This window comes from Nelumbo lutea, chromosome 3 (assembly GCF_056320005.1).
Source record: "Nelumbo lutea isolate HS-2025 chromosome 3, American lotus-T2T, whole genome shotgun sequence".
NCBI classification, from domain to species: Eukaryota; Viridiplantae; Streptophyta; class Magnoliopsida; order Proteales; family Nelumbonaceae; genus Nelumbo; species Nelumbo lutea.
The window spans coordinates 96,044,384-96,057,458 of NC_142686.1; the positions used below are offsets into that span (position 1 = coordinate 96,044,384).

The 13,075-nt window shown below is 43.6% G+C and overlaps 1 protein-coding gene across 1 annotated transcript in view; it reads left to right on the forward strand.

Annotated features, from left to right (window-relative positions):
* The first annotated feature begins 3,163 nt into the window (after window positions 1-3,163).
* The window catches only part of LOC148867011 (pfkB-like carbohydrate kinase family protein), a 37,357-nt gene continuing 27,445 nt past the window's right edge, over window positions 3,164-13,075 (forward strand). The window contains exons 1-2 of the mRNA XM_088977048.1: window positions 3,164-4,178; window positions 7,416-7,601. Coding sequence (XP_088833174.1) covers window positions 3,507-4,178; window positions 7,416-7,601 — 858 coding nt within the window. The 5' untranslated portion in view covers window positions 3,164-3,506. The remainder of the gene's footprint in view (window positions 4,179-7,415; window positions 7,602-13,075) is intronic.

The window sequence follows — 13,075 nt, forward strand, 5'->3', positions numbered from 1 at the left end:
GTTCTTTGAGGGCCGCTTCGCGAATTGAAGTCCGGGCCGCTGCCGAGGTACACCCTGCTACCACCGAACCTCCCACAATTACATGGATGGTTCCCCGAACTGGCCTCTCTTCCGGAGGCTGTCGCTGCAACGGTTCGGCATGTCTGTTGCTAGACTCGAGGGCATCCTTTTCGTGCTCCCCTTGCCGACTTGCCTTATTGTTATTATTGTTGTGCTGTACAAAGTTTCTCAAGTATCCACGACGGATGAGCCCCTCTATCTCGTCCCAGAGGTTATTACACTGCTCGGTACTATGACCATGGTCTCTATGGAAACTACAATACAAATTCTTATTTCTCTCGTTCGGATTTCCCTTTAGGCGAGGTGGCCACTTCACATACGGGGCGTCTTTGATCGTCATTAAGATCTCAGTCCGCCTCATGTTTAACGGCGTGTAGTCTGTCTGAACTGCTAGGGGAGCCCGGAACGACTGGTTTGGCTTCGGCTCCCGGGTCGGGTTTTTTCTGTCGACTGGGTTGGAGAGCTCGCCTTCTCTCTTTCTTTTCTCGTTCCCGCCTTCGGTTCGTTGGTTGATTTCTTCCTCTGTCCTCATGAACTTATCCGCGAGCTTGAGGAGTTCGGCCACGGTTGCGGGCTGGTTAGCCACCATGTGCCATTTGAATTCTTTGTGCGTCACCCCTCTTTTGGCTGCCGCGAACTGCACTACGGGGTCCAACCGTGGTATCTGCAAGCATGCTTCGTTGAATCGCTTGATGTAGCCCCAGACGGATTCTCCTTCTCTTTGGACTAATCCGAAGATGCTTTCCTCTGTTCTGGGGCACCGTTGGCTGGTGACAAAGTGTGCGGTGAAGACCTGCACGAACTGGGCCCAGCACTTTATCGACCCGGGGGCCTGGTTCTTGTACCAAGTGCGGGCTACCCCCTGAGGGTGGTGGTAAAGGCCACACACATGCACGATTCGCTGGCCCTGGCGAGGTGCATTTGGGACTGAAAGGCGTCAACGTGGTCGTTGGGGTCGAAGGACCCGTCGTACTTGTCCAGAGGTGGGAGCTTGAAATCTCTGGGTAAGGGGACCGCCAGGAGTTCTGATGCGAGGGGGGAAGGAACCGAGAGAATCGGGGCAGCTCCTACCTCGTCCGAGCTCGTCTCTTTGCCTCTGAGTTCTGACAAGGCACGGGTGGCTGTTCGGCGACTTCGCCGGCATCTTCGTTGCTAAGCGGGCCTTGTACTGGTGCTGCTGGCCTCCGTGTTACCGAGCTCGATGGGCCCGGAATGTTGGTAGTCTGCCGCCAGGGTGCCAAATCGGTTTTCGGTGAGCGGGAACTCGGGCTTGGAGCGTCGGGGTGCCGACCTCGCGGGCGAGGTTCCCGACCCGCCTGTGGGTTGCGAGGTGGGGATGACATTTTTCTCTCTTCGGCCTGGGGACGAGGCCTGGCTGTTAGAGGGGTTCTGGGGCCGGGAGGCCTTCGCCTGGTGGGGGCGTCCATCCTGCGGGGAGGCCTTGACTGGCCTCGGAGCGGGGTGGCGAGGTGGAAGTGGTGGTTGGTTCAGTGGCTGTTGGGGGAACTGCTGTTGATAGTGATACTGGGAGATGTTGTGCAGTACTTGGTGCTGGTGAAGCTGGTGCTGCTGGAACTGTTGCATTTGGGCTTGCATTGCCCGCATGCACTGCATCAGGTTGTCCAACCGGTTTTGGCTGGCTGCCAGGGGGACGGCAGTCGGTTCAGTGAAAGTTGTCTCAATGGGGAGAGGAAAGGGGATGCTTGTGGCAGGAAGGTTTACGGGCGCCACCACTTGTGGCGCGTTCAAGTTGGGGATCCCATCCACCGAAAGGGGGGTGGTGAACTGTCCAACGCACACCACGGGGACTTGAAGTTGTTCCCTTGTGGTGTTTGTCTCCGTGCCACGTCCGGTGTTGCTGGAAGAGGCCATGAGTGTTGGGTTTTTTGAAGAAAAGGGGTTATGGAAGTTTGGAGGGAGGCTTTTTGAAGCTTTTCCCACAGACGGCGCCAATTGATGGAGCGCGATCCGACTGGTCTTAGCTGTCCACGACCTTGCTTCTGAACGGGGTAGCAGGGAACCTGAAACGGAGGAGATGGGGAAGCTCCGGGGGGGAACCCGGTGTAGAGGCTCCGAAGCTCAAGTTAGAATCCTTCAAAAGCAAGATAATACCAGATAGCGCAAAGTTTGCATACCTTGTTTGTTGGGGGCAGGGGGCTCTTATAATCACTTCGTGCACTCGCCCTGAGGCCCTTGTCAGGTCGGGTATGATTACCCTTGTGCTTGTCAATTCGGCCGTCGTCCTTTCTGTTGGGACAGAATCGTCACTGCCTAACCGTCTCTCTAACTGGAGATGGTGGTGTCAGTGGCGGTGGCAGGTGGCCGTTTAGAGTGCGACCGCCAAACGTTAGATCCCAAGTCAGTCAGGCGCGACGCCCTCGGGCACGGACTTCCTCAGTGTCAGGCATGGTACGACTTGTTTGGTTTGGTGCCCAAAAGGTGATGCGGAGTGCTGAGCGAGGCGAAGTCTTGAGCTCGGAGGTATCTATAGGGCAGGTTAGTTCGGCGAGGTGTATCCCGAGCTGTTACAAAGTTGGCCAATTCGGCGAGATGTATCCCGAGCTGTTACCAAGTTGGCCAGTTCGACGAGGTGTATCCCGAGCTGTTACCAAGTTGGCTAGTTCGGCGAGGTGTATCCCGAGCTGTTACAAGGTGGGTCAGTTCGGCAAGGTGTATCCCGAGCTGTTACAAAGGTTTGGCCAGTTCGGATTACTCTGGTTTTGGGCAAAGGGTGAGTTCGGGCCCCCCGTAGGGAATTCGGTCCGTTGGTGTCCCCTTGTTCCCGCCTTAGGCTCGGCCCCTTTTACTAAGCTGTTGTTTCTGCCACATGTCACGTAACAATGAGGTCGGGCCAAATATTCCTTCATGAGGTCTAATATTCGAGGGATTAATAACCTGGTACTTCATCATCACTCATAAGCGCTTTGAGGCACCCGCATCGCCTTGATAACGAGCACACTCTCACCATAACACTGCCGTGCCCAAACATTGTACTTAAAATTCAAATCATAGGGTCTATCTATTGTAGAATTCCCTTTCAAGATTCTCGTTGAACGGTAATTCGTTGGCTCGAACAATATGTTCTTCGTCCTCCCAATTGATCAGAGCATCGGTTTTCTTCTCTACATTTGATTATTTCGGCCAGTCACTTCCACGTCGTCGTCCTTATCACTCATCGTCCCCCATCCAGTTGCGCACATCCATTTTGATAAATGTGTTCTTTGTCTCTCACTCTTTCCGTTGGAGAGATGCTTCCAGTTTATCAAAAACGAATGTGCCCAAATCAATTCCTTTAATCCCAATTCATCCCAAGTTCCAACACGTTACCTCAGTTACCCGACCCGACCCGAAAACGATACTCTGCCACTGTGCCACACCCACACACAGTGAGCTGCAGCCAAATAGACCCGAAAAAACATCGGGAATTCTCTGAGAGAGAGAGAGAGATGAAGGGCTTAACGCTTCCTCCGTCAAACCACTGGAATCCTACCAACACCAAGGCCATTACGAAACAACCCAGCAGAACCCTCAGTACAATTCCTGTTCAAGTTAGCCTCAACAACAACACCACCACCAGCAAGAACAATGCATCTTCAAGAAGGAACTCCCTTCTCTCCTTTGCTGTAGATCCCTCCAAGGCCCCAACGCCAATCCATCAAAGCCAACCACCATTGGTGGTCGTGGGTTCTGCAAATGCAGACATCTATGTTGAGATCGATAGACTCCCTCAAGAAGGGGAGACCATCTCTGCCAAGACCGGCCAGACCCTTGCAGGAGGCAAAGGTGCCAACCAGGCTGCTTGTGGCGGAAAGCTCGCTTACCCAACTTACTTCGTCGGCCAGGTTGGCGAGGATGCTCATGGGAAGTTGATCACTGAGGCTTTAGAGGGTCGTGGTGTTCTCCTTGATCATCTCAACACCGTGTCTGCTGTTCCAACTGGGCATGCTGTGGTGATGCTCCAGTCTGATGGGCAGAATTCCATTATCATTGTTGGGGGCGCCAACATGTCTTGTTGGCCCGAGAAGCTTTCTGATGAGGACTTGGAGCTGGTGAGGAAGGCCGGGATTGTGTTACTTCAGAGGGAGATTCCAGATTCTGTAAATATTCAAGTTGCCAAGGTCAGAAGCTGCGTTTTCTTTCCTTTTTTTTTGTCTTTGCTATACAGTTTATATTGTTTACTTTCTGAGCGCAAGAGTGTGAATTTCATTTGGAAGAGATGGAAATGAAGCGTTCTTTCAGAAATGGAAGAGGACACTCGTTTTTGTTGATTATTAGCATAAGCATATCGTAATTTTTTCTCTATCATCTGCATTCTGCATTGAGCAGTCAATTTCGAGAATTAATAAGTGGACAGGAATATAAATAAGGTTCAATTTGAATTGGAATAATCACATTTGATCTAGGTATATCTGATTCGGTCTGATTCATTATACTAAATGACGGAATCAAATTCCAATTTTGGCCCAAGATTTCAACTTAAGGAATCGGATTCTTTAGTTTCATATTGCAGATTCAACAAAGAGGAGAGTTCTCATAAGTGTTCTGTTAGTCTCCACAAGTGCTCAATATGGGTATTGATGCACACTCTGAAGTGTCCATAAACTCCATATCTCATAGTTTTAATAGCTTGTCATAGGAGAAGGTTAGGGTATCTTGTTAAATGAGATGTAGTCTAGAGGATCATCTAAGGACTTCTCATTGTTGTTCTGGGGACTTCCAATGGAGAATACCATATTTACAGAAAAATGTGGATTATATAGAGGATGAGGATGAATTATGTAGGCCTAGTAATTACCTATGTGACCCTTGTAGACTTTATCATCTTAGCTCTAAGCAAGGTTCAAAATTTGATATGATATGTCCCATATCATATTGCATCGGCAGGTCCCCAATACCTGAAATAAAAGGGCTTTGGAGTTTTGATCAGTTACAGGGGGTAGGCAGGCTTAAGAAATAAGACCGACCCCCAACCTATTTTTTAACCTTGGCCCCAAGGATATAGTGACAGAAAGGTTAAAAAGTATGGGGTGAGAAGTAATTTAACAATTCGCCTTCAGAAAGCCACTGCTTGATGGAGCGGTGGAAGGCTTATCATTCTCTTCATGTGCTCAAAGGAAGCATATGGTCTAGCTAGACAAGAAGTGCGAACTCTTTCGCAGATGGTCTAGCTAGACAAGGGGTGAACAGACATTCTATTTTTTGGGCTGTCTTGTAATTTTTGTTCTTTTGATTCTTAATAGTTGTTCTTGGGAGCTAAGATTGTTTAGCCCCCTTGCCCTGTAATTTTTTCATATTTTTAATATTAATTCAATCCACAGTTATTGATCAAAAAAAAAAAAAAAAAAGAAGCATATGCATTCTTTTGTTGGAGGTAGTGTTCCAGTGATTGTTTCTGTGTGAAAATGTATTTTCAGATGTTTAGGTGTGACAAGTCACTCCACTTGCCTGAGATGGAGACAAAAGCCTAACGAGCATGTCTTTTTTAGTAAATAAATAAAGAATATTGATAAATAAAAACAACCTTAGTTTGTTTGTTGTATAATTGTACTAAATAGACTAATATAACTTCTATATTTTTTATTAATATGGTTTTATACTTTCATGAAAATTTTATTAACTCCATCACTACTTAAACTGTATAAGAATATTTTAATTTCTTTGTTCTGAATAAAATAGATATGCATGTATTTTTTTTTTGTAATTTTAACTAATACTCATTGTTTACTCTTGAAATCCACAATTAATTTGATTGGCATAAAAAAGTGAAATTTTGATAACATAATAGACAAATGAGTAATTTTGCAACTTCATATGACAAAGGTCATAGATGGACCCACATGTATGAAATATGATGGGGCTTTTCTTTTGTTTCCAATTTGAAGAGGAAATGACACAAATTCACCCTCAGGTGAACATGGTAAGTAAATTTTTTGTTTTATTTCTTTATTTCTTTTTCACAAAATGTGATGTTACTTAAAGGTTGAAGACTTGAAGCGTATTTGAGGCACAAGCATCTATGCTTCTCATACACTTAAACCTATGAAGCATATGCTTCAAATGACAACTGTGCACATTGGTATGTTTTGTGGATGTATCACTCTGAGGTGTTCTTTGATGCATAACCTTCAAATGCCTCTGAAAACACTGTTATGAAGTCCTACAATTCCATAGTCTCTCCTAATGTCAAATTTTAGTTGGCTGGTGGCTTGGTAGCATTTTTACCATTATTCACTTTTAGAGGGGATTCAGAATAGAACACAAATGCATTATGCATGGGAAGGACAATTTTCTGCTATCTTTTTATCCATTGTAAGATGGATTGTATACTTGGACATTTTTCTTTGCCAAGAATCAATAGAATCCTTGTCATTCTTATGAAAATTTCTCATTATAGCTATATGCATGGTGGATTTCAAGCAAAGATTGTTTCAAGTGCGATTCCTTTTATGGTTTGTTGTGGGATATATAAGAAAAAGTACTACAACATCAATGCCCCTACTTAGACATGCTTTCTTCTCTTCTTGTACTAAAACTCTAAATGGGAGATCATGGGGAGGTGTGCTAGAGCAGAAATTTTATGGTTTGTTTAGGAAGAACACAATGTGAGAGTGTTCGACAAGAAAAACATGACTCAAGAAGCTTTAATTAAATTGATAATGGTGAGGGTAGTTTATTGGCTGAAGACTAGGGAGGAGTGCAGAGATTTTAGCACCAATGGCATCACAAGGAATGGCTGAATGTGGCTTCCTCATCTACCAGAAGAGCAACAACCACCATCTTATCGTCTTCTCCTAATATAAGGAAAGCTGCAAAAGATCCAAAGACAAAGTAGTAGTAGCAGCCACAATCAATCAAGCAATAAGAAGAGAAAAAACTAAGTAAATCAATAGATAATAGGCCTGCCAGGGACTTTGGGTGGAACAAGTTTCATTTTTAGAAGAAAATAAAATTCTATTCCAAAATCACTATTCACAGAACCCTATATAAACTCCTCAAATAAACCTGTAAAAATCAAAAGACACGTGTAAAACACCTATTGGACTTTTAGAAACCTTAGTAGACCTGATGTCCAAATATAAAAAATAACCAAAAAAATCTGTATTTTTAGGAAATTCCTAAACTAACATTGGTTCCACGTGCGAAATGCCGAAACCTCTTGGACTCTATTTGACCCTATTAAGTTCTTATATAGCATTTGTTGCTTATTAAGTTTTCAAAAGATTTTATTTCTTATTTCTCCTATATATATATATATATATATATATATATATATATATATATGATACAACTGCTTGTAATGGTTTCATGTAAAAATGTGATACCTTCTTGAAACTTGAAACTTGAAATATCTTCAGGCTGCATGGAGTGCAGGTGTTCCAGTTATTCTGGATGCAGGGGGAATGGAGGGACCCATTCCAGCAGAACTGCTAAGCCTTGTTGATGTACTAAGCCCAAATGAAAGTGAATTGGCACGTTTGACTGGAATGCCAACAGAAAGTTTTGAAGAAATCAATCAAGCTGTAGTAAAATGCCATGAAATGGTAAGTTGTTTGCAACCTTTACATATTTTTCCTCTTCCCTCTGAAGTCCACTTTAAGATTTCAACTGTTTACACTAAATTTATTCTAACCCCAGTGCATATTGATTTTGTGTTCTTAGTTGCTTTTAACTATTACACCCAAAAAGCTTCTTCAAAATGAGAGATAAATCAAGAGAATATTCCTAGCCAAAGGGCAGGAATACCCATAAAAAATTCTCCTTTTTCTGTCTTTTGACAACCCCAACAAATGGCAATTCTCTGTAAGGCAAAGAGTTGACCTTCAAAAGTAGGTTGTCCACTGGCTTCAACTGATCCTTAGACATAATGTAACCATTGAAATGGGATACCTTTATGAATAATATGATCAATGGTCAGAATTTTTGTCCAAGAGGGGAAAACAAAGGATTGCTTTCACTTTAGGGGGGTTTGAAAACCCCAGAGATAAGAAACATCAACTGTGTTCTGCAAAACCTGGGTTAACTATCTATGAAAAGGGAAAATGGAAAAAATCTGCCATTGCACTTAAGCTTCCAGACCTGTTGTATTAAGAAATAATTTTTTTTATCAATAACTGGAAAATCTTATTAATAATAAGAAATATTTAGGAGTAAAGTGAGTATAGGTACAGAACAAGACAATGAGAGATAAAATCTCTTATCTCTCCCCATGATACATTCTCACCCTTACAGCTATGCCCACAACAAAGATTATCTCCCTACCCCTTGTTTAGCGCTTTAGCTAAAGCATCAGCTACAGAGTTAGCACTGCGCTTAACCCAACTGTAAATTACTTCCATGGCTCTAGTTAGCCACCTGATTTTCTTCCTTTTTTTTTTGATAGATTCCTGATTTTCTTCCTTTCATTGCTAAATATCCACATCTTCATCTCCTCATTTTGTATCCAGTTGATCATCGGTGTTATGATTCGGCCTGCCTTGGAGTTCTATTTGTCTGAGATCAGTTATGTAGAAAGAGCTAGAAAGGTGGAAGAAAGAGAGAAAGAGAGAAATGAGAAAATCTGGTTCGAACTGGAAGTCACAAGAATCACACTCCCAGTCGGCCAGACAGTACTTTTATTATTAAAAATAATTGAAAAGACATATGTGCCCTTATTTAAGTAAGGAGCACTGGTTATAACACAACATTACAAATCAGCAACATTAAGCTAGGTTTAAAGACAGAAATACCCCTACGCTAACACTCCCCCTCAAGCTGGGAGTATATGATATACTCCTAGCTTGTTACATATGTAGTCCACTCTTCCCCGACTCAAGCCTTTTGTAAATAAGTCAGCCCACTAGTTTCCTGTATTAACATATGTAGTGTCTAACTCTCCATTCAGCACCTTTTCCCTCACAAAGTGGCAGTCTTCAATGTGCTTGGTTCTTTCATGAAACACAGGATTATAGGAAATATGAACTGTAGCCTGATTGTCACAATAAAGCTTCATTGGAGTGTTGATGTTGTACCCTACTTCCTGTAGAAGGTTCCTTAGCCACACTAATTCACAAGTGGTGTGCGCCATAGCCCTATATTTTGCTTCTGCACTACTTTTTGCCACAACCGTCTACTTCTTACTTTTCCATGTCACCAGGTTACCTCCCAGGAAAGTGCAATAGCCTGTGGTAGACCGCCTATCAGACATAGAACTGGCCCAGTCAGCATCAGAATACCATTCTATTTCGAGTTTTTCACCACTCTTGTATATCAAACCGCGACCCGGAGCCCCTTTTAAATACCTCACAATTCTCAGAATTGCATTCCAATGAGGAATTAGAGGTTTTTGCATGAATTGGCTTACCACACTAACCGCAAATGAGATGTCTGATCTAGTAATGGTTAGGTAATTCAGTTTATCCACAAGACGTCGGTATCTGCCAGGGTCTTCAAACACTTCACCCATATCACTGCTTAGCCTGGTATTTGTGTCCATAGGTGTTTCAATTGGTTTAGCACCCAACAAGCCTGTTTCTTCCAGCAAATCAAGCACATATTTCCTCTGGCACAGATTAATACTATACTTGGATCTTGCTACCTCTATCCCCAAGAAATATTTCAGTTTACCAAGATCCTTTGTCTGAAAATGATCCTGTAGATAAGTCTTCAGCCTATCAATACCTATGTTATCATTCCCAGTAATAACAATATCATCTACATACACTACCAACAATATTTTTCCTCTTAGAGAGTCATGACTAAATACAGAATGACCAACTTTGCACTGTTTCATACCAAACTTCTTTACTACCTCACTGAACCTACCAAACCATGCTCGAGGAGACTGTTTAAGTCCATATATAGCCTTCCTTAGTCTGCACACCTTACCATCCTCCCCCTGAGCAACAAACCCTGGAGGTTGCTCCATGTAGACCTCTTCGGGTAAGTCACCATGCAAAAAGGCATTCTTGATATCAAGCTGATATAGCGGCCAATCATACATGGCTGCAAGAGAGATCACAACACGAACTAACCCTATCTTAGCAACTTGTGAGAAGGTCTCTGTGTAGTCAATACCATAGGTCTGGGAGTACCCTTTTGCAACCAATCGCGCTTTCAGGTGTTCAATACAACCATCAGGCAAATACTTAACCATATAAACCCATTTACGACCAACAGCCTGCTTCCTAGGAGGAAGAGCAGTGATGTCCCAAGTATGATTATGATGAAGGGCAGAGAGTTCTTCTTCCATCGCTCGGCACCACCCTGGAGAGGCAAGGGCTTCTTGGACATCCTTAGGGATAACAACTGATGATAACAAGGTGACAAACTGGCGATGGGAGGTGGAAAGGTAAGTGAAACATAATTAGAAATAGGATGAAGGGTGCAAGTGCGTTTACCTTTATGCAAGGCAATGGGGAGATCAAGCTCAGATGCTGAGTGCGGGTCTGGTGTCGGATCTGTTGATGGATATGTAGCCAGAGGAGTAGTAGCTGGTACGTGTGGGCGATGTGTATACACATGACGGATAGGTGGGCATTCAACAGGTGGTGGCACCGGAGGCAAGGGTTTGGTCACGGCTGGAACAAGGGGAAGAGAGTCGGCAACGGGAAGTGGAAGAGGAGGAGGTGATGAGGAGGAAGAAGCATCACCGGACCCCAAAAAGAACGGAGTAGACTCAAAGAAGGTGAATCAACACACACAAAGGACCGTCGAGAACTAGGATGGTAACACTATACCCTTTTTTGGTCCGAGAATAGCCAAGAAAGATGCACTAAAGAGAACGGGCATCGAACTTATCATTCCCGAGACCCAGATTATGGACGAAGCAGACACACCCAAATACCCTAGGCATAAGAGGAAACGGAGACAAAGCGGGAAACAATATGTTATGGGCCCACAGAATAGGATCCTGTCATGGGTTGGTCTACGGGGAAAACCTCCTGTTTTCCCTTGCTCCTCCCTTTTCTTGAGGAACCTATCTTGGCGCCCTAATGGTGATTTGTCCAAGAGATCACCTAACTCTCTTTGCTCTCTTTCTTGACTGAAATTTTCGATGATCTTATTCAATATTCTCAGCTCTTTAAATAGGAGATTACAAGAGATAAGAGTCCTACTTTTAGGAAGACTCCCTACTAATCTATCATACTGAACTGATAAGATAAGATAAGATAAGACTCCCTTAATCTATCCTACTGAACCGATAAGATAAGATAAGATAAGACTCCCTTAATCTATCATACTGAATTGATAAGATAAGATAAGACTCCCTACAAATCCATACTACTGAACTGATAAGATAAGAACATTGAATAGATAAGGCTCCTACTAATCCCTACTACTGAAAGCAAATAAGGCAAGAACACTGAATAGATAAGATGGGATGAGAACACTAAATTGCTGCTGCTGAGAACACTAAATTACTGCTGCTGCTGCCGACGTCCACATCACAATACCGTAAACGGAGAATGACCATCAAGGGTGAACATGGGCATCCGATTAATCAGAAAGCAAGAGGTAAACACTGCATCACTCCAAAAGGGTTTGGGAACATGCATGTGATGCATTAGGGATTGGGTTGTTTCCAGGAGATGGCGATTCTTTCTCTCAGCCACCCCGTTTTGTTGTGGGGTGCAGGTACATGAGGTCTGATGTATAATGCCGTGTTGGTCCAGGTATTCTTGAAATGATGAGAATAAATATTTACGGCCATTATTAGAACGGAAAACTTTGATGCGGGTACCAAATTGATTACAAATCTCAGCATAAAATTTATGAAAAATGGTAAACAATTCACTTATTTCTTTCATTAGATAGAGCCACGGCATCCTTGAAAAATCATCTACAAAAATGACAAAATATCTGTATCCATTATATGACCATTTTATAAGGACTCCAAACATCTGAATGAATTAAAGAAATAGGACTCGACAAACGGTTATCAACCCTAGAATTAAAGGGAATACGATGGTGTTTCCCAAATTGACACGACTCACAATCCAAAACAGAAAGCTAACTCAAAGACAGAACCAAAGACTTTAAAACTTTTAGCGACGGATGACCAAATCAGTAGTGCCACTATAGAGGAGAAATGGATGACTGGAAAGCTGTTGAAGTTCTGCCACCACCGTCAAGATAATACAGTCCACCAGTTTCATGCCTTTCACCAATCTTCATCCCCGTCTTGAGATCTTAAAAAACACACATAGAAGGATAAAAAATAATGGAGCAGTTAAATGATTTGGTCAGCTTATTAACAGACATAAGATTAAAAGGCAATTTAGGAACATACAAAACTGAGGAGAGGGATACAGGGTCTAGGTCAACATTACCAACACCACAAATTAAGGATGTGGAACCATTAGCAAGGGTGATAGATTGTGATGTTGATCAATGAGATAAGGAAGAAAACACACCTGGAGTTTCAGTCATGTGATCGGAGGCTCCAGAGTCAATGATCCAGGGATTGGGTGTGGATGCCAGACAAGCCATACCTGAGTGAGTGAAAGTCGCCGTGTTGTGTTGTGATTGGATAAACCTCTCATATTCATCACGGGGAACACTCACCATCTCCTTCACAGGACCATCTGTTGATGTAGGAGATATCTGATCAGATGAATGATTCTCGTCTAAAGCTGGAACTGGAGTCACTGGTCGTGGCATGATTGGCCCAGGTTGAGGGTGGACCATGTAGATCATAACAATAGTTAATGGTATGTCCATCCATACCGCAATGAGTGCACTTCCTCGGGCTTGAGCCACGTCCTCTACCACGGGATCCCCTTGAATCTCTGCCCCCAGTACGACCACCACCCCAATTATATGTAAGCCCACCATTGCCACTTCGGCCATACACAGAACCACTACTACCACCACGGCCAGACTGAGCTCCCCGAGCTCCACCTCTAGCACCACGGCCTCTTGATACATCAAAGGCAGATCCATCTGAGATAGTAGAGTTCTCAGTAGATCCGATAGAAATCCTCCGGAGTCGAGCAAGTACCTCTTCTAAGGAGGGGAGAGTTGATCCTCCTAATAT